The 21732-nt window shown below is 36.4% G+C and overlaps 2 protein-coding genes across 4 annotated transcripts in view; both read left to right on the forward strand.

The window, feature by feature from the left end:
• The window catches only part of LOC107716165 (6-phosphofructo-2-kinase/fructose-2,6-bisphosphatase-like), a 14642-nt gene extending 7064 nt beyond the window's left edge, over positions 1-7578 (forward strand). The window contains exons 1-14 of one of the 3 annotated variants that reach the window (XM_016522530.1): positions 1713-1908; positions 2540-2665; positions 2972-3068; positions 3202-3268; positions 3472-3546; positions 4413-4469; positions 4580-4701; positions 4784-4991; positions 5380-5526; positions 5613-5717; positions 6486-6615; positions 6720-6782; positions 7174-7238; positions 7318-7578. In XM_016522530.1, the coding sequence (XP_016378016.1) occupies positions 1818-1908; positions 2540-2665; positions 2972-3068; positions 3202-3268; positions 3472-3546; positions 4413-4469; positions 4580-4701; positions 4784-4991; positions 5380-5526; positions 5613-5717; positions 6486-6615; positions 6720-6782; positions 7174-7238; positions 7318-7377 (1413 nt within the window). In that variant the 5' untranslated portion in view covers positions 1713-1817 and the 3' untranslated portion in view covers positions 7378-7578. Of the gene's footprint in view, positions 1-1712; positions 1919-2539; positions 2666-2971; positions 3069-3201; positions 3269-3471; positions 3547-4412; positions 4470-4579; positions 4702-4783; positions 4992-5379; positions 5527-5612; positions 5718-6485; positions 6616-6719; positions 6783-7173; positions 7239-7317 lie in introns of those variants that run through there. The other 2 variants (XM_016522532.1, XM_016522531.1) reach the window with 2 other exon arrangements.
• A 44-nt stretch (positions 7579-7622) lies between these two features.
• Positions 7623-21254, forward strand: LOC107716181 (inter-alpha-trypsin inhibitor heavy chain H6-like). Its single transcript, XM_016522548.1, has 18 exons — positions 7623-8727; positions 9972-10010; positions 11482-11636; positions 14491-14601; positions 14897-15144; positions 15236-15405; positions 15501-15617; positions 15705-15876; positions 16718-17001; positions 17197-18412; positions 18584-18616; positions 19310-19327; positions 19444-19497; positions 19593-19613; positions 19745-19795; positions 19924-20037; positions 20165-20545; positions 20654-21254. Exons 1-18 carry the CDS (start codon positions 8623-8625, stop codon positions 20917-20919), a joined length of 3555 nt encoding a protein of 1184 aa, XP_016378034.1. The 5' UTR covers positions 7623-8622; the 3' UTR covers positions 20920-21254.
• Positions 21255-21732: the final 478 nt, after the last annotated feature.

Raw genomic sequence — 21732 nt, forward strand, 5'->3', positions numbered from 1 at the left:
AAATGTAATAGGTTACAGATTACAAGTTACCCTATTTAAAATGCAATAGTGTAACTATTTCAATTACTTTATTAAAGTAATGTAACTGATTACATTTGATTACTTTTTGATTACTTTTCTAAATTTCATGAATGTTTTCAAATGTTAATCATTTTGAAACATTTGAAGCAGGCAGGGTTACTGTCAGACTTTCAGAATCCTTCATCATTTGAATTAAGATTATAGTTTATTTTTAAAGCACATCCACCACAAAAGCACCTCTTTTTACTTAGAGATCTTTCTGAGGTTAAATACAGATTTAAAACCATAACAAGAAATAGTTTAATAGCTATGATACTGTTTTTGAAATCAAATCTTTGCATAGCTATGACAGGAAACACTGGCATCTAACAGTTAATCTAAAAAAAGCATATACATAAACCCAAATAAGAAATAAAACAGTTATTGAATAAGCATGTGTCCTATTCTGTGTCCTAAACTCTTGAAACATTGGTGTCTCATATTTTAGAGCAGTCACTGCAATTTGGGAAAGAAATCAATTAAATCTGTATGTGTGTGTGTGTGAAAATATTCAGATGTAACCCCCTTTGTAATCTTTAACATTTTCATAAGTAACTGTAGTTTAATTACACATTTATTCTCAGTAACTGTAACTGATTACAGTTACATTTATTTTATAATTAAATATGAGTAATTCCGTTACATGTAACTAGTTACTCCCCAACACTGTTCATTTACATGTCAACTGTGTTTAGTGGGCCTGAAAATGGGTTTCAAAGTGCAAGTTTTTGAAAACGATTCTGTTATTTTCACTGTGTAATCTACAAAAACTGTGACATCATGCACGTGCATATTACATGTGCAGACTATAGTGTTTCTTTACAAAGTGACATCGCCAACTACTGGCCTGGCATGCATAGTACAATGTTTTATTTACAAGAAAATACTGTTTCAGTTTTTCTAATTCAAAATTTCATGTTTAATTCAAAGTTTTATTTGCCGTTTAATTTTAATTTGCTTATTTGTGAAAATTATTTCTACACAATTATTTCTATTTATTATTATTAATTATTTCTAAACAATTTTTTTAGTGCATAAATAATAACTATTAGCATCAACACATGATAACATTCTGTTTATTATATGCGCATTCTGCAGTCATGTCGTCTGATGCTCTAGGCTAGCTCTTTACAGTCTGGTGGATTCTGATTGACTGTCAATATTTGTATCGTTTAGCTTGAAAAATTGTTCTGAAAGTGATTCATACGACATCGTTCCTCTGTCATTATCGTTATTGCTGTGGTTTGGACTTAACTATTTTCATATAATTATATAGGCTAGTTATCGTCTTTGCTGTGAGTAGAACAGAATAAATACTGTAGATCAAAACCAGTATAAAGTGAGCTAGTTGCATTAAAATAAATAAAATATATAGGCCAATTAAAAAAATCTAATTTCATTGTATTTTACAAATTTGCAAAGAAACACACTGCATACATTCTAATTAGGATGCTGCTTGTCTAAAATATATACATGAAGTAACATATTTGAACATAATGTTTTAAATGTTTTCTTTTTGTTTAAGAAATGGTATAGTTTTTATCATGAAGCCACAATGAAGATCAAAGCCTCCAAAGGGTTAACTAAGTCAATTACCCATTGGCAGCCAGGATTGTGTCTCTCCACCAACCCTGTCTCTCCTCCCAATTCTTCCCGCCTCAGTCAGGTGACCTGAGCAGGAACATGGTTGATGGGATCCCAGCCATGTGTTCTTAGTTCCTAGTAAACACACAATCAGCCGTGCAGGGCCTAACGACATGTACACGGAGCAGAAGGAGCTCACACAGACACCACTGCTCAAGATATGGGTGCCAGGAATGGGCAGTTCTCTAGGCCAGAGGAGAGGCTGTAAGTGAGGGTATAACTTAATTCACCTGCATTTCCTTTTTCTATATTTGCTTATTCCCTCTCCTCTAAAATTGTTGGGGCATTAGGAGGGTTAATCTCTTGTAGATGATCAACCCGGGTGTTGTGAGCTTCAGCCCTGCCTGCTTCTTTTGTCTACATTTCATTGCCTCTTGAAGTTGCACCAAGTTGTGTTTTTGAGAGCTTTGTTTCTTCAGTTGTGGCAACGGAATGATCAGGAATATTAAGTGCTGGAGTTGGCTTCAAGACTCATGTGATTCCTTGGTTACTGTGGGATGTTCTTTCAGTAGTTTTCATACTCTTTGCCATCCAAGTCATTTGAATAACCATGCTGTCTCATTACAATTCAGCATAGAATGAATTACAAACTGATGATGATGTGCTGTTTTCAGTGCAGAAGTCAGTGAGTTCCTGTATGTCCTTAGAAGTTAATACGGCAGCCGCCGCCTTGTACCGCTTAGGTTTTTCTCATTTCTCTCAAATGAAACCGACTATCAGATTAATTTTGCATAGGCATTATCTTGTGAATGCATACGTAATCTCCTACTCCAACATCTTCAAGTGATTAAATATTGTTCAAACTTTAATGTCAATATTTTCTACTGGTCCACAGCCTCACGACCCCAGTTTACAAACTGTCCCACAATGATTGTGATGGTTGGTCTGCCAGCCAGGGGAAAAACCTACATCTCCAAAAAGTTAACCCGATATCTAAATTGGATTGGAGTCCCAACTCAAGGTGAGTGTATATATTATGAAGTTAATGATCAGCTCTTAATGGCAAGTATTTGGATTTGTGTTTATGTTTGTGGTATGTACGTACATTTATTGCATATTAAATTATTTGCTGATATACCAGCATAATTTTCATTATACGCATAAATATTTGCATGTGTGTATGTATAAAACAAACCTATTAAATTATTTGCTATATGTAATGTATATCAGAATGATTTAACTTTAAATAAAAATCTATAAATTTAGTGTGTAAATATGTGTAAATATCTGCTAACAAACTTTTTTTTGCTTTTTTTTTTATGTAAAGTCTTTAATTTGGGTCAGTATCGAAGGGAAGTTGTGCAGACATACAAGAACTATGAATTTTTTCGTCCAGACGATGAAGAGGCCATGAAAATCCACAGGTACAATACATTTAGGATGATTGCATATAACTTCTAAATAAACTGCGTTATTTGATTATGAAATCTGTCTTAATGCATAGATATGCACACATGTGTAATTTGTTCAATGCATATCTGTGTATTGTGTGTTCAGAGCCTGTGCCTCAAATGCTCTTAAGGACATTGCCAATTACTTCACTAAGGAGCAGGGACAAGTTGCAGTGAGTCAAGAACGTAATGGATAACGGTTCTTCTTGTCTGTCCAAGCTATGAATTAAAATAGTCAAGCTACTATATGAATCTGTCTGACTTTACATATAATACAATTGAGAATTTACCAGTTTAGTCTGGGACTCTCAGCATTCTTATTGAGGAGTCGACCAATCATTGAGGCAAATCAGTCTCTGACAAATACACTTCACAGGTATTTGATGCCACCAATACCACCAGGGAGAGAAGAGGAGTCATTATCAGTTTTGCCAAGGAGAGGGGCTATAAGGCAGGTGCAGGTTTTTGCTTTTTTTCAACAGACTGCTTTATGTAAGTCTGCCTCACATCTTCTTTGTATCGTATTCAGTGTGATGATTGATGGGATGTTACTTCAAGACTATAGCTTTTCAAGTTATTTTATCAAAAGTTTGATAAGTACTAGAAGAGATTGTTGTGCTCCAAGATTAAAAATCAAATTGCTTCAGGTGCGTAGAGCCAAAAACAGATCAAAACAAACAAGGAGATTGCTAGCCGCACACTGAATTAGATCTGGACTGGAGAAGGTCTAGCAAAACATATTTTATTATATAAATTGCAGGATGCAAAAATGTAAAATATGATATAAATTGATGTATTAATTAATGTAAAATACTTAAACTAGAGCCATTCCTCCAGGGGGATCTATTTGGATTACCCCAAAAATCTTTTTTTATAAGTATGGCAACGGACAGTGTTGCATAAGGTATGATTTGTTTTCACCACCTATTAATTTCCATCATATCCACGAATGGTGATTGACAGTGATAAAGCTCTGACTTTGACTTTTTTTTCTCTCTAAAATATTTAATTGACAGCCAGTCGATTTGTTACAATGAACTGAACTCCCAGCGCTAAATATAATCTGAATATGAATCATTTTTGAACTGAGCAAGCCGATTCAGAGTTTGATTGAGATATTGAATTGATTGTGTCAGCGTGCTTGGCTGCAGGGTAACAAAAGCAATGTAGTGTTTTGTGACCCATTGGAAAAAAGTAGTTTGTTAATAGAAAGACTTCGTTTTCATTTTGAAAACACTTAAGCTGTTGTCATTTAATATTTTATAAAATTATGTCGATTTTAGCAACCATCCTTTCATACAAAATGTTTATGTCCAGGTATTTTTCATTGAGTCGGTTTGTGACGACCCAGAAATCATTGAGGCAAATATAATGGTAAGATTGTGTTATTAAACTATTTGTAATGCTAGACTATTAAAATTGTTTTGAAAATATTTTAGAATGAGATAGCTTTTGTTTATTATTATTTCTGTGTTTTTTGACAGCAAGTAAAGCTGAGCAGCCCAGATTATGAAAACTACAACAAAGAAGCAGCACTGGTGGACTTTCTGAAGCGTATTGATTGTTACAAAATGTCCTATGTCCCCCTGGATGAGGAAAAGGACAGGTACCCTGCTGCTGAAGTCTCAAATGTAACATGATGTTATGTGCATCAATTCCAACCCTCTGCCTCTCCATCTGTTTCATAGGCACCTCGCCTTCATTAAGATCTTTAACGTGGGATCCAGGTACCTCGTTAACCGCGTGCAGGATCACATTCAGAGTCGTATAGTGTATTACCTCATGAACATCCACGTCACACCACGATCCATCTATCTGAGCCGCCATGGAGAAAGTGAGCTCAACCTGCTGGGAAGAATCGGTGGAGACTCAGGCCTCTCTTCACAGGGCCAAAAGGTGATTTAGATAATAAACCATACATAAAATCTTGTTCAAAGTGGATCAGTTTACACATGACCGGGTCAAAGTGTATCCTTGTTGAGGGTGAACACTGTTTTCGAACACCTCCGTTTTCACAGTCCACATTACAAAGCAAAAACAGTGTTTTCACATTCATCACTTGGGAGAGCATCTTCAAAAGCTCAATTTTTGCTGAACAAAAACACTGTCTCAGTATAGATGAAAGGCCAAAAAAAAAAAAAAAAAGAAAGAGACTCTTTCAGATTTATCTGGATTAATGTGGATGTAGCCTTAACTCTAGCATAAAAAGCCATGCATTTCTGTGATTTGAATCTTCCTTAAACACACAGATATAGACTACACGTGTGTCTGTCTTGTTGCTTAGTACGCTAAGGCCCTTGCAGAGTTCATCAGGGGTCAGGCCATCAAGAACCTGAAGGTGTGGACCAGCCACATGAAGAGGACCATACAGACAGCAGAGGCACTGGGCGTACCGTATGAACAGTGGAAGGCATTGAATGAAATCGACGCAGTAAGCTAGTCATGCTCTGTATTAAAGGTGTATGCATGTGAAATGCAAATGTCAAGAAAAACAGTTGAACTCTGGTACATTTTAAGGGTGTGTGTGAGGAAATGATGTACGAGGAGATTCAGGCAACCCATCCAGAAGAGTTTGCCTTAAGAGACCAGGACAAGTACCGTTACCGATATCCAAAGGGTGAAGTGAGTCTTGTACACAACACAACAGTGTTAAAATGAGTTTGTGTGAAAAAGTACACTACCGGTCAAAAGTTTGGGATAATAATTAAAAAACATTTTTTTTTAAAGGGATTTAAACATTTTTTTTTTTTGAAAGAAGCCTCTTATACTTGCCAAGGCTGCATTTATTTGATCAAAAATACAGTAATATGGTAAAATATTACAATCTAAAAGAATTGTTTTCTGTTTTTATATATATTTAAAATCACATTTATTCCTGTGATGGCAAAGCTGAGTTTTCAGGAGCTGTTCCAGTCTAGTGTCACATGATCCTTTAGAAATCATTCTGATATGCTAATATTGTTGATCAATTTAAAGATTTAAATAAAATTAATCAATTAATGTTTATTCAGCAAGGATGCACTAAATAATCAAAAGTGACAGTAAAGACATTTACAATGTTACAAAAGATTTCTATTTCAATTAAAGGTTTTTGATTAATCAAAGAATCTACAAAAAAAAAAATGCAGCAAAAACTTTTCAACATTGATAATAATAAGAACCATTACTTATAATTGAGCACCAACAGTAATTAATAGTACAGTATCAAATCAAAATATTAGCACCATGTGAAGACTGGAGTAAATTCAGCATTGCCATCACACAAATAAATGACATTTTAAAATATATTAAAAATGAAAACGGTTATTTTAAATTGTAATTATTTCACAATATTACTGTTTTTACAAACTTTTGACTTTTTTGAGTTTTGCCCTTTTCTATGTTCTGCAGTCGTATGAAGACCTGGTGCACCGTCTAGAGCCAGTCATAATGGAGCTTGAGAGACAAGAGAACGTGCTGGTCATCTGCCACCAGGCAGTCATGCGTTGTCTACTGGCCTACTTTCTGGACAAGAGTGCAGGTCTAAACCAAAAACAGCCAGCAATTGCTGTCACTGACTATGAAATGCACTTCGTCACTGTGATAGGATCTTTCATGTAATTTATAAATCTGATTTCTCTGCAGATGATCTACCACATCTAAAGTGTCCTCTGCATACTGTTCTCAAACTGACTCCATTAGCTTATGGTGAGTATAGGCATAGCTATAGTTTTATTTCAAACATGGCTCTTTCCATGATTAGGGTATAATGTGGGGTCCTGTTATCTTTTAAAAGTATGGAAAACTCTTATTGTTTTCAGTCTGAGAGAACTATTCTGTAGATATATTAGAGAAACAATTGTGATCAAGTGAACCCAGCATGAAAAGTAGGTAGCAGCATTTAGGCCAGTACCACTTTCTTTACTATATTAATTAAAACCACAACATGACATTATAATTCTGATTTAATCTGTTGATGTGATATTTAGTTCATTGGATGCAACCCTGCTACTACATGATTGTCCCTCATTACATTATTCATGAAAAGTGCAACATATAATATGTGAGTGTGTCGTGTTCTTTTATGCTCTCCTTGCAGGATGCAAAGTGGAGTCCTTCTATTTAAACATCCAAGCAGTGAACACACACAGGGACAGACCCACAGTAAGTCATAAAATCCTATGGAATGATGAATTTTAATCACTGATCAGTGTCTAAAAGGGATTTCTTGTTTGCATTCCAGAATGTGAATATAGCAAGAAAGACAGAAGAAGCACTACAGACTGTACCTGAACATCTGTAATCACAAAAAAATCTTAAATTTGCCAGTTTAGCACAATTAATCTACACACAGATTGTGTAAATGAATAGCAAGGTGGGAGGAAGGAATTTAAAAGGACATTAGCATGTGTTTCCATTAAGATTATCAAGGCTTGCAAACACGAAAGTGGGATCCAAAAGTCTGAGACCCCATCTGGGAAAATCACATTTTTTGGGGGGGGGGTTCCCGGTTCCCTCACAAAAATGTAAAACAAAAAATATTAAGACATTCTGAAAATGTATATTTAAAAAAATTTGAATAATTAGAAAATGCAGAACAGAATTTTAGCTTTTCCACTATAGGGCTCTCAGACTTTTGGATTGTACTTTAGTTTTTAAAACTAAACTGAGTAAATCAAGTATGATTTTACTTTGTTGATAAGATGGTTGCATTGGCATGTTATAAGTTGAAATGGATATTGCAACTAAAGATTATTTTTACCCTTTTCCTAGTTTAAAATGTTTAGCTAGAACAGGGAAAATCCCCATTGTGTGAAAGTAAATAGCCTTTATTTATTCATTTTAATATTGCGTTCAAAGAGCTGGGCAGTAATACCTTTTTATGCATTGATAAATTACAGTAATCAGAAGATGATTCAGTTAGTTAACAGCACCATGGACAGCAACCAAAAAAATAAATCCATATTAGCCATCACAGTATCACAAAGAGCATTCTCAAGCCACTTTACTCCTCACAATTCATTATTTATTAGTATGTATGAAAGCCTGTCCAAAAACCTCCAACCTAACTGAGATTTCTAGAGTAAAAATTCAGTATCCAAATACATCAAATATAGTGACAGTAATGCGGTTTTAGAACAATTATGTAACGACTGAAAGGCTTCTGAAAGTCATATGATGGTCTTTAGAATTGTAGGCATTCACGGGTTTGTGGTTTTTCGTGCCCCCCATAATCGTGGCGAGACTCCGCGAAATGTCCAGTATGCACGTGAAAAGAGCTCCCCTTGAAACCCACAAATACCTGCGCATGATCGAAACTCGTTTGTCTTTATAACAAAGTAATTTTCAAGTCTAAATGAGCATCCATCTCTCTCGTGGCATTATCGTGGCTTCAGTATCATTTTTAGGATCTTTTTGGAAGGGAGGGGGCAATACTGCCCCTTTTATAAACAACTTTTTACCGTAAAATGTGAAGTTAGTGGAAGACCTTACGCACTCGCCTTACGGGCAAAACAGTGGTTTTGGCTTTCCCACACAATCTGAAAGCATGGATGTTAAACTGGATTTGACTATCCACGCTGTCGTTTTCATCCTACTTACTGTTGTTCCTTTTGGATGTGCGCATTTCGACGCGCACTCAGTCCCTCTCCAGGTACGTGTACTTGTTATAGAATTATTATTCATAATTTTACACTTAGTCATTATTTGCCCGATTGTTCTGTGACATTTTCCTCTGATAAGTAAAATGTGAAGTTTGTCTTGAGTGACCGATGGCAATTTGCGCGAAACAAACACAAAAAATCGCCTCGTCACATTACGCGCGAAAACGCACATACTGAAGAATAACACAACATTTAAGAATTTCTGTTCCAGTGGAATGGTATTTCATTCTTAGAATTTTATATATACTTTATCTACTTGCATAACTTTTTTTTATATTGTATTTTGATGCATTAGGAATAAGTCAAACGGAAGGCAGGTAAATAAAATTAGTTTACAATCCTTTTGGTAATCATAAGTCTTTGTGTGTTCTTAAAGATGTAGTTTTTATTGTGCGTTACACTGGAATCTTAAAAAGTTGTAATAAAGATTCCCACTAGGTTGGAAATTATGCGAGCAATTCAATTTGTTATTCTGTACGAATTTCTAATGCATTCCTTCTGGGCTTTTGATAGTCAAATAAGGAAAACATAAAGAAAAGGAAGGATATCATTAAGGTGTTGCCAGTTTAAGATGACTGTATTCACATATTATGCACATTAACAAAATGTTATGTCAATTATTTCGCCGCTGTTTTATCTCACAAAATTTGTTTTAATAAACCTGTCACGCAGCAGTTTCTTTTAAAAAGTGTGCTGGAAAGTTATAGTAGCAGAGACGCATTCTTTTCCATATTTAGCTTTTTGTTTGTATTTACAGGAGATGTGGTAATATATTGGTACAGCAATGAATTATGTGAGAAACTAACATCTAAAATCCTCCAGTGGCCTTGTGTGTACAGTACTGACATTTAGTTCCATTTCCACCCCTTTCATGAATAACTTTGATTCAGTCTATTTCAGTGTAAGATCTAGACCAAACCACTGGCATCTGAGAATATTTCAAACTATTTTTACATTTACACCTCTGACTTCAAAGGTAGTTTTGTGATTGGTAATACAGTGGTTAATCAAGATTATATGAATAATACAAAGTTTGTATGAATATTTAAAGGTGAGTGGCACTAAGGAATGAGTAAAACAGATTTGTTTTTGTGAGGCATACATTGTGACATTTAAAACACCTAGCTGGAATTAATTCTTTGTAGATAATTTTATGTGACATATACTGAATGTAATGTACAAGTACCTTTGACACTCCGGATAAGAGAAATCAATACTTATCAATACTTTTTAGAGACTGAGACGTCAGACACTCGCAGCATCAAAACCAGCAGTAAGTATGACAGAAAAAGCTATGTTTTTGCTTTGTGTTAAACTGTAAATATTAAGATAAATGCCTTGGTTTTTTGTTTTACTTTGGTTTATTGTGAAATTCTATAAAGCACCAAATAGATGCCTTAGAAACCAGATGTTTATAAAACACATGAGAATGTTTGCATGAGTTAGAAACAATATGACCAGAAAAATCCAAATCTGTCACTGGAGACAGACAGCAAAACAGAATCAGACTTGAATCATAATGTTTTACATTATTCTTTAAGTTATTTATTTTTTATTTCTTCTTATTATTACAAGACATTCTATAATCTTAACCCCTTAACTGTCACCCCCCATTTTTTTAAATAGGCATTAAAGTGCACTATCCAAACTTAAATTGTTATAATTCATGAACACTTTGGAATACAGAGGAAAGGCTGGTCTCTTTTTAAAGAAGACAGTCAGCAGATTATTGCAGAAGTGGAATTATTTCAAAATTAAAATATCAAAACGGTATAGAAGTTTAAATTTACTGTAAAGAAAATGCACTGTATATTGCAATTTTATTATATCTTATATTAAATAAATATTTTACATAACAGGTTTTACTCTAAAATTGCTAAAAAAAAAAAAAAAAAAGTAAAGCCTTATGTCTAAACAAGTTATGTTCCAAATTTGAAGTTGATATGAAAAAAATATGGATTCCTGAGACTCAGACCTTTCCAATGGTATGTTTTATGTCAAGATTATAAAAAGTTTTGATTGTAAAAGACTGTAATGCATTTTGTAATATGACACTTGACACCGCCCGCTAAGGGGGAGGAGACTGCCAAAAGATTTTAAAGTACCATTTCCATGGTAACGCAATGTCCGAATTCAAAATGGTTTTCTTGGGCTTCTAAGCTTTCAAATGATATATAATTTATGATGATTATTAAAATATTTGATAAAGAAAAAGGACCACAAAATAGAGTGCCAAGCGTCCCACAGGTGGGACGGTGAAGGTTAAGGGGTTTAATATTTACTGTAAGACGCTCAGACCCAGGGTCATATCTTAGCCTTCATAGTTTTTCATTTGTAGATCTAGCTAATTGTGTTAATATTAGTTTCTGTCAATTGTAGCACAAGCTGTTGCATGCAGTGCAGGAAAGAGTGCTCAGATAAACATGGCTTTTCTGTAGCCAGACCAATGTGGTCTGAATCAGATTCAAGTAAACAGATTGAGGTGTTCTATGTACTGAGATGTGACACAAGTTAAAAAAGTCCTGAGAAATCAAAATTAACATGCTAATCATATGAATTGTTCAATAAAGTCATGTTTTTAAATTGATGCATTTTTTCAGATGTGTTCACTAGCTAACTTTCAAATATTCATGTTCATGTGTACAGCTTTTTATAGCCAATGTTTTAATGAAATTGAAAGAATTCAAACATAAATAATTTGGCTTAGCATATTAAAGTTATTTTGGTGTTTGTTGTGCCCTTAGCTCAAGGTGACAGATTACCATGTGCGATGTTCTGTAGTGTCTCGCTATGCTGTAACCACAGTGGAGAGCACCACGTGGAACCAACTCCACATTACTAAGGAGGCGGCCTTTGAGGTGGATTTATCTTCATCTGCATTTATTTCCAACTTTACCATGTGAGTCAAAATTACACCACATTCTTTTTTATTCTTGCTGTCAAATCGGTTAAAAAAATGTCCCTGAATGGACACAGCAGGGTTATAATTGTACTGATTTGGTCATTTCGAAAGAAGTGTTTTGCGATCAAAAGGGATTCTTTTTTTTAATGCTCAGATCTGATTTACACAAATAATTTAAAGATTACTTAACTTAAATATTAAAGATCTGTCATCATTTACTTAACCACATGTCATTTCAAAAATGACTTCTTTCTCTGTTCTTCTGTTAAGCATGTAACAAAGACATTTTTAATAACACCAGTCATACTTTTCAAGGCATCTCAGTACCTGGCCTCCTTGGCACATTCATGAGAAAAGTAGCAATGTCCAATGTGTGAACAATTCATTCTTTTGAGTTAAAGTCATTGAGTCAGATGATCTAGTTTATAAACCTTGAATGATTCATTCATAAATTGGACTGATCTGTTCGGATTCAGTGGCTCTTGAGTTAAGATCTCACTGAAGGGGAAGATATCAAGTGAATGGTGACTTAAATACAGTCTGATTGTCACACAAAGCTTTTGTATGGCTTGCGAAGACTTGAAACATAGACATATAGACCACTATTTTATCATACTTTAAGGTGCTTTTTCATCCTTTTTGAAGCTTGAAAGCTTCAGTCCCCACTGATTGTAATTGCACGGAACAGAGTGACCAAGACATTATTCAGAATTTCTACTTTTGTGTTCCACAGAAGAATGTTAGTCATACCAGTTTGGGACCCTCCTAAGAGTGAATAAATAATGAAGAATTGTCATTTTTGGCTGAACTGTCCCTTTAACTTTCTCTTAATTATATTCTAATATAATTTATAATTATTTGTTTTTTTTAAGAAACATAGAAAAGGACACTCAAATGGAGCAAATTGACTGGAATAAAAGGATCTAGTGAAGAAAGAATATTTGTTCTCTAGAGTAAAAGTTATGTAAACCTCTTTTCCAAAAACAAATGCTAAATTTAAATAATTTCCCACAAATAAGGCTCCATAACAGCTTGATAAAGCACACAGGGGCTGGATTTGGAAGCGGACGGTGGTCAAAAGTAAAGAACGTTCAGGCCAGATGAATAGCAGGCTTTGTCAAGAAAACTCAGAAAGCTAATAGAGAAAATGACGAGAACTGGCTCTGTTCACTCTCCCGTTTACCCAACAGAGTTTACCAAGGCACATGGCCAAGACACACACGCTCACACATTTACGTGCACATAAATACATACACGTGCGTAAAGAATGCACTCATGTATCCATCAACAAAGCAGGGCTTCAAGTTTCAATGTACATTACAAACGTATGCACACCCTCAAAGAATCACACAAATACAGACCGACACTTCCATCGGGCTCTGTATGTTTTTAAATAGCTGCAGCAAATGTGTTTCTTTCGTGCAGTAGCATTTGTTTAACTGTGACTGAGAGCTCTGTGTTCACAGTGTCACATGCACAGCCATCCCAGACCTCTCAGTGCCACACAGGCGCCTCATTTTCCACTGTGCCTTAAACTGTCCATTCACCCTGCTCTTATTCAAACAAGCTCTTTTTCAAGGCTGTTGGTTTATTTTGGTTGGTCCTTGTTGACTTTTATTTAAATATATTTGCTTATAGGGGCTGACCTTGCTGTAGCATTTTCTCTCCTTGACCCTCATGTAAAGACACAAAGAGAGTATGGATAGCTTCGTGCAGGTGAACTCCTGAGTGTTCATGCCAGGGGAAATGCTCCTCAACCGAGATTTAAGGGGATTTTGGAATTGCTATGATTGCGAGAGATTCTCAGTAATTATGTTTTGTGAGGGAAATTACATTTTCTTTTTGTCATGAGCCATTTCCTTTTGTTTTTGGGAGATAAAGTTTAAAATAAGAAATGTAGTAATATTTGTGAAGCATGTAGTCGCAATTATGAGGAAGAAGTTAATAATTAATAGAATCACAGTTGTAGCTATAGTGTAGTTACAGTTGTAGTGTCAGTTTGCATAATAGTTGCAACTACGAAAAATAAATTCATAACTGTGATAGTAAATCACATTGTGAGACAAATGTAAGATATAACTATGAAAAAAAGTCACAATTGTGAAGAAAGTCACAATTTTGAGTATATAAAATCGCAATTACAAGAAATAGTCACAATTATTGTAGGAGAGATAAAGTCACAGTTGTGAGATAGTCACAATTGCAATAAAGTCTCTAACTATGAAAAATGAAGTCAAAATTGTGACAGAAAAATTAAATTTTTCTTTCAATGCGATTATATAAGTCGCAACTGAGGAAAAAGTCACAATTGTGAAAATGAAGTCAGAATATTTAGTTATAAAGTCACAATTATGAGATATAGTTGCAATTACTGTAAGAGAAATAGTCACAGTTGTGTGAGTCACATTGTGAGATATATATTCACAATTGCAATAAAGTTGCTAACTATAAAAATAAGCCACAGCTGTAAGATATAAAATCATGTTGCGAGACAAATGTAAGATAAAATAATGAAAAACTATGAGAAAAATTCAAAATTGCGAGATTGAAATTGCAATTTTTTCAGATATATATTTATTGCAATAAAGTTGCAACTATGAAAAATAACGTCACAACTGTGAGGTGTAAAGTCACATAAAGAGACAAATGTGAGATATAAGTTGCAGTTACGAGAAATTACACTTTTTTTTTCTTTTTTTTTATCTTTAATGGTGGATAGGGTGTTTTAAATTTGATGTGTAAACCAGTGAGAAGTGGTTTTGCTACAACAGATGTTTGAACTACACTGTTTCTATGATCATTATCAAAATATGTATGCTTTCTGCTCTGATTTGTCTTTGTTAATTTCCAGCACCTCTAATGGGAAGGTGTATGTGGCTCAGGTGAAGAGGAGAACTGACGCAAGGAAGATCTATGACACCGCTAAGAAGCAGGGGAAAACGGCAGGACTTGTTGCTACTAAGTCAGTCCAAAATCTGTTTAATACCTACTGGGGCTTTTGGCAGAATCCCTGTGTGCAGGCATCCACTAAAAATTGCAATAGGCTGTGTTTCATTTATTTTTCAGGTTTGGCCCAACAAACATGCTGTTTTCAAAAATCCTTCGTTTTTCTTATACAGTTGCAGATGTTTTGAACAAATCTTTTTTGTTGAATCATCTTTAAATTAAATCAAAATCATTTTTCAGGTGAAATGTTATCTCATGACACGGACAAACAATATACCATGAACCTGATCAACTTCTGTTGTTTTCCAAAGGGAACGTGAGATAGAGAAGTTCCGTGTAGCAGTCAACTTGCCTCCTGGGACTCGCGTCTCCTTCACGCTGACGTATGAGGAGCTTTTATCACGACGGCTTGGCCGCTATGAGCTGTCTCTGGGTCTACGGCCTGGCCAACCTGTGCAGAACATCTCACTGGACGTCAGCATATCGGAGCGGACAGGCATCAGCTATATCAGAGCTCTGCCATTGCGAACTAACCGACTGCTTACCAACAAAGTTCAAGGTACACTAAAAGAACCACTTCTGTCATGTCAATGCTTCAGAACAAAGAATCACAAAATATATGGTTTCTCTCTTTCTCACTGATCTTTCAGCAGATGCAGATCCTCCTCCATCAACTAAGGTCGAGCAGAATCCCTACTGCGCACATGTGCGTTACACTCCCAGCATACAGCAACAGAAGAACATCTCCCCCAGAGGTCTCAATGCAGACTTCGTCATTCAGTATGACGTGGAGCTCAAAGACCCCATGGGGGACATACAGGTCTTTACACTAACGTATCTGATTGATGGTACCAGAATAGCGGTGGTCCTGGTGTAGCATTGTAATGTTTTCAATTGTTTTGTTTTTTTCTCCAGGTGGATGATGGCTACTTTGTTCATTACTTTGCACCTCGAGGACTTCCTGTAGTTCCTAAAGATGTCATCTTTGCCATTGACATCAGCGGCTCTATGACTGGCACAAAAATCAAGCAGGTAGCATCTCCGCCAACTCAAAATCACATCTTGTTGAGAATGAGAAGACCACTGAATCATGTATTTCTCCACTGTGTTTTACATCAGACTAAGGCAGCCATGACAACCATTCTGAGTGACCTACGAGAAGGAGATTACTTCAATCTCATCACTTTCTCAGATAAGGTCTACACCTGGAAAAAAGGCCGCACTGTGCGGGCCACTCAGCAAAATGTGCGGGATGCCAAAGAATTTGTCAGGAAGATATTTGCAGAGGGCTGTAGGTGTTTCTTCTGTATCTCATGATATTATATAAGTATTCTCATGATTCAAAATGATAACTTTTTAAAAATAAAAATTAGGGCTGCACGATAAATCGCATGCGATATTTAACGCGCATCTTGTCAGTAAAGCCGTTCTGTAATCAGCGGTAAATCTCCATCACCTGCGGGCTTTCACATTGAGCAGCATTAACTACACAGAGCCGTTGTTCTCTGACGAGCTGCGCAAAACCACGTTCATATTCGTGCGATTTTTGGCGCAGCTCGTCAGAGAACAACGGCTCTGTGTAGTTAATGCTGCTCAATGTGAAAGCACGCAGGTGATGGAGATTTACCGCTGATTACAGAACCGGCTTTCTGACAAGATGCGCGTTAAATATCGCATGCGATTTATCGTGCAGCCCTAATAAAAATACATAAAACATTTACAGTACAAATATAATAATTTACACATAATCAAAATAATATATACATATATTATAAGCAATTAAAATATATTTAATAACTGTTGCAAATGTATATATTTAACTACATGTTATATGAACAACCAGTCAGTAGAATGATACTGATGGTTTCATAAACCTTATGTACATTTGCTTAATTTTGAGAAGAACATCTAATAATGGTAGCTTGATGTTCAGTCAGCGAGTCAGATTGATTTAGTGATTCAATAACCACTCTAATGGATTAATTGAGCTCAGTGAAGGATTCATGTGACTGATTCAATCCAGCAACTTCTAGTTTATTTTGCTGTGAAACTGGAGATTAAACAGCCACGGTGAAGATTCAGTTTTGCACGAAATACTGTAATAAACTATTTTTTTCCCCTTTTGAAACCAGGGACAAACATCAATGCAGCTCTACTGTCTGCAGCCCAGTTGCTAAATCCATCCTCACACTCATCTTCATCCAGTGGTCATGCACCTTCATCTCACCGTGTTCCCATGATCATCTTCCTGACTGATGGAGAAGCCACTATTGGGGAGACAGAACCAGATGTGATTCTGCGCAATGCACAGAATGCTTTGGGTTTAGCTTCGTTATTTGGCCTGGCCTTTGGAGATGATGCTGATTTTCCAATGTTGAGAAGGCTGGCATTGGAGAATCGTGGTGTGGCTCGGATGGTAAGTGCAAACAGTGAAAAGTCCCAGTGCTGTTGGACTGTATATCAGTGCTCTTGGAACGACATTCAGCCAATCAGATTCGAGGACTGGAACTAAATAATAAGAATTAGAATATTTTATTGAAATTATTTATATTAAATTATGTGTAAATGAAATTGTAATAATTAATATTTTCATTTATTTGTTGTCTTTCAGGTATATGAGGACGATGATGCAGCTGTCCAGTTGAAAGGTTTCTATGATGAAGTCGCCAGCCCTCTGCTTTCAGATATCCAGCTGTCCTATCTAGACGATCAGGTGTACGATATCACTCGCTCTCTGTTTCCCAACTATTTCCAGGGCTCTGAATTGGTAGTCACGGGTCGACTTAAGCCAGGGGTACAGGATCTAAAGGTTATGCTAACAGCAAACGATTCAAAGCAGAAAGTCAAAGTGGAGAATGAGCTACCATTGGCCAAAGCAGTTATAAATGGAACAGAACCGTCTCTGGGCTGTGCACAGGCACTGGATGGCATTCCTAGCTTTGTGCATCGGCTCTGGGCTTATTTCACAATCAAAGAGTTGCTCTTGGCTAAAATTAACACCTCGGATGTGTTCATACAGCGTCTTCTTGTAGATAAAGCCACCAATCTTTCGCTGAAGTACAATTTTGTAACACCGGTCACATCGTTGGTTGTGATCAAACCAGATATTGATGAACCAGAACCTACTATTAGCTCTTCTGTTTTGGCTACTACTAGCAAGACGTCAACTAGTACCGTCGCAGGTTCTACAAACGTGACGAATCAGACCTCTCACGCTGCGCCTAAAATATCTTCCACATCTGCAACAGGAAACAAAAAATCCAGCTCGTTCTCACCTCCAAAAACAAGCAAACCTCCTGTCACCAAATCTGTACGAGTACACCCACCACCCTCAGGGCTTCACACCACAGGTCGACCGCCTAACACCTCTGTCTCCCTTAACAAAACAATCCCTCCTTCATCACCTAAGAAGACCACTACTGGACCACTTAAGACCACCTCTACCCCACTTTCCAGCAAGCCATCCTCCTCGCCTCCCAGTACCATCAAAACCACACCAGCCTTGGCTAAGATTTCAAGCACACCTCCTAGTACAGCGAAATCCACTTCTTCCTCTCCGCCAGTCAAAAGCACAACGCTAGCCACCTTAGTCAAAACTGCGCCATCTGTGGTGAAAGACTCTTCCTCAGACATTGAGAACTCTACTACCTCAGGACTTGCAACGCTTGAGCAGGGCCAACAAACATTACCCTCCACAGCATCTACCACCGATGCTAATTCAGACATTCAGATTGAACTGGAAGTGGCCACACTGATGGCTCCTTCATTTCTGCCTATGCCAGGAATGACAGATGCACCGAAGTTGTGGGAAGCCTCTCGCTTTCTTGGTGAGTTCCTTCTAAGGAGCAGAAGCTGACATTTTTAGCCACAATTTTGCAAATATTTGGTAGTTTTGTGTTCTTTGAATGTCACATACATTTCAAACGAATAACCAAAGTGCTACTGAATGTAATGGTTGTTTTTGTGTCCTCTCTTTTCCATTCTTCTCTATCCATCAGATGTGTCCTCGTCCATCCAGATTCAGAGGAAAGGTAATACAGTCCATATTATTTTCATTCTACTTCTTTGGTTTAGACACCGTATGTGTCCACTAGGGCAGATTGAGAATAGCGCTGAACATGCATCTACAATTCATTCTCTATAGCTGCGTACCGATTGACAGGAACCCTACAAAGTGTTCACTGCTCTTCCAAGGGTATCTTTTGAAGTTCACTTCACTTGACAAAATGTGCATTTTGTCTGTCACATCTTGCGCACTTTATACCTGCAACTGTGTACAAACCATACCTGGGACTAATTAAACTGAATAATAATGCTGGAAACTCCTTTTCACATTATTTTATTCAGACTTTAAGTATTGGAGTGATGTGCAGTGATTGGTGGATCAATTTCCCTCTACACTTCCTTTTCAAGTGATGTATCGATGTTCCCTTATTTCCTATGTCGTTTGCTGTGTCCTTCAAACTGAACATGCACGCTCTCCTAGGATTAGAATCTCGCTTATGATTGCAGTATACACTATGACTTACAGTCAAAGGAGCCGCATCTTATGTGAGCTAAGCTTCAAGTTTGTACTGGGGATTGTGGGATTGAAAGCGGAGCAAATACTGAGTGGAGCAAATACTGAAAGTAGCAGCCATAAAGCCGAGTGGACACATACGGTCAAGGTGACATTAGGGTAAAGTTGTAGCATCTGATCATGTGTTTCTTAATCTTTTATACAGATATTGAACTTGTTAAAGGTAGGTAATACGTTTTCAAGTGCTAAATCAGTTCGACACTGATACCAAATGTAAACAATAACTGCCTAAACATGAATTAAACAAAGCCAAAGCTGCATTATGATGTTATTTTGCAGATTATGATACAGCACATGACTACGACTATGACTACAACATCCATTATGAGTCATGTGAGTTAAAAATTTTAATTTTTGCTTGGTCTACTTTTTCAGCTATTAGGAATTACTGTTATGTCAGTTTTTGGATTTGTTCATTTTTCTTTCAGATTCCGATGCTGAGGTGTCTGGTAAGCACTTCATTTATCAATCCATAACCTCTGTATGTGCAATAATAAACCATCAGAAATGTTGCGCAACTACATTTATTAACTTGTAATAAGCAGCACATTTTACTGCAGTATGTCTTCAATTTCAACAGACCCAGATAACCAACCCAGTTTAAGTTCAGTTAGAGTGTTCTCCTCCTCAGGTATGACTAAAGGACAGAATATTTCATGAAATACTCCTTTAGCCATTTTTGCACATTTAAAGTTGAATACAAATAATAATCTCATAGAAGTTATGTATTCACGTAAGAGTATTTTGTGTCTCTGAAAGTGGATGGAGACCCACATTTTGTTGTTCAGCTCCCAAAGCTCCATCAGAACTTGTGTTTTACCATTGATGGCAGGGCTGATGATGTACTACGGCTTCTGGAGGACCCAGACAAAGGTGGGTTTATATTTTTACATCCACTATATAGCTTACATATCTTTAAGGAATCTAAACAAAACGCATGAAATGTTTAGATATTCTTTTAACATGATTGATGTCTCTTATTCCTGTTTTATACTGGTAGGCATTATTGTGGATGGGCATTTAATGCTGGCTCCTTCTAAGGAGGGGCTGGAGAATCGTACTCGTACCTTCTTCGACAGGATTTCCATCATTGCTGCCAAAGGTGGCATTATGATCACATTAACACTGGACTCCGTACAAGTAGAAGCGGATGGGAAAGAAATCGAGACGCTTCCCACCAATCAGAGAGGATCTGTGGCGCAACACGTCATGAGAATCACGGTTGAAGAGCACCACAGCTGTTGGATTGAGCTCGGGGTTGGTGTGCAGTTCCTCATTCTCTTCCATCTCTACAACCATCCCAAATCCTTTCAAATGGAGCACCTGGGCTTCTATATAGTCGATGGAAAGGGGCTTTCTCATCTCACTCAAGGGCTGTTGGGTAGGTAACAGCATTTCTGTTTGTTTTAAACTTATTCAGTGAGATGTCAAATGGTTTTTCAGACTTATTTCGCCATTTTTGAGTATTTGTATGGGTATTTATTTCCAGGCCAGTTTCAGCATACCCATATGGAGATCATAATGGTTTCAAGGGATCAAGCTGGTTTCCATCATGCTCAAACAAATAAGAACACTTCGCTGGCTATGGGCTTGCTAAAGAAAGGAGATGAGCATTTTCCTGTCACCCTACAAGACAAGAATCTGAAGGACTCACCCAGGAAGCGACACTCGGCTCAATGTTGGGTAGTGCCAAAGGTGGATGTAGAGAGACTTCTGGGCCAGTCCTATGAGAGCTATGTCGTGGATCGCCAGTAGAAAACCTTCACATCACGTCTCCACTTCTACAGTTACAAAAGGTACAGAAAAGACACTGGAACTTGAATCTTTTGCTATTTGACAGTGAAACTAAGAAGACAGTGAGACTAAGAATATACACAAGCTGTGATGAACTGAAGGATGTTTCAGAAGCATTGACTGATCCAAATATTTGCATTTGAACATAATGGTACACAAGGGTTTGTGGTCTGATTTTGAAAGAATCAACACTTGTATTCTGCAAGTACGCATTCAACTGGCCAAAAGTAATGGTCAAGACATTTATAATGTTACAAAAGATTTTAATTTTAAATAAATGAAATTGAACTTCTTATTCAGCCAAGTAACCTGTAAAAAAAATCCCTGAAGACTGGAGGCCTTGCCATCACAGGAATAAATTACATTTTAAAATATATTAAAATAGAAAAGTTATTTTAAATTCTAACTGTATTTAAAAAAAATTACTGTATTTACTGTAGTTTTGAATAAACAAATGCTTCCTTGGTGAGTATAAGAGCTTTCTTTCAAAAACATTAAAAAATCTTGCTGACCCCAAACTTTTCAATGGTTGTAAATCAGTGCATTTTTTTAATCAGTAAATTGACTATTTAATCAAATTAATATTTAATGTTCTCTTTGGGATGAGATGATAAAAAAATTCACTGTAATCAGATATTTTTTTCTAATCTGCCAGTTAGTTTGCATAAATATGTATGTGTATATATATATATGCCTCCATTTAAAATAATATGATAATTTTATAAAGTGATTATATAATATTGTATATTAGTAATACGTATTGAATGCTTTAAT

The sequence above is a fragment of the Sinocyclocheilus rhinocerous genome, unplaced genomic scaffold, assembly GCF_001515625.1.
Source record: "Sinocyclocheilus rhinocerous isolate Xijiao unplaced genomic scaffold, SAMN03320098_v1.1 scaffold148, whole genome shotgun sequence".
Classification (NCBI taxonomy): domain Eukaryota; kingdom Metazoa; phylum Chordata; class Actinopteri; order Cypriniformes; family Cyprinidae; genus Sinocyclocheilus; species Sinocyclocheilus rhinocerous.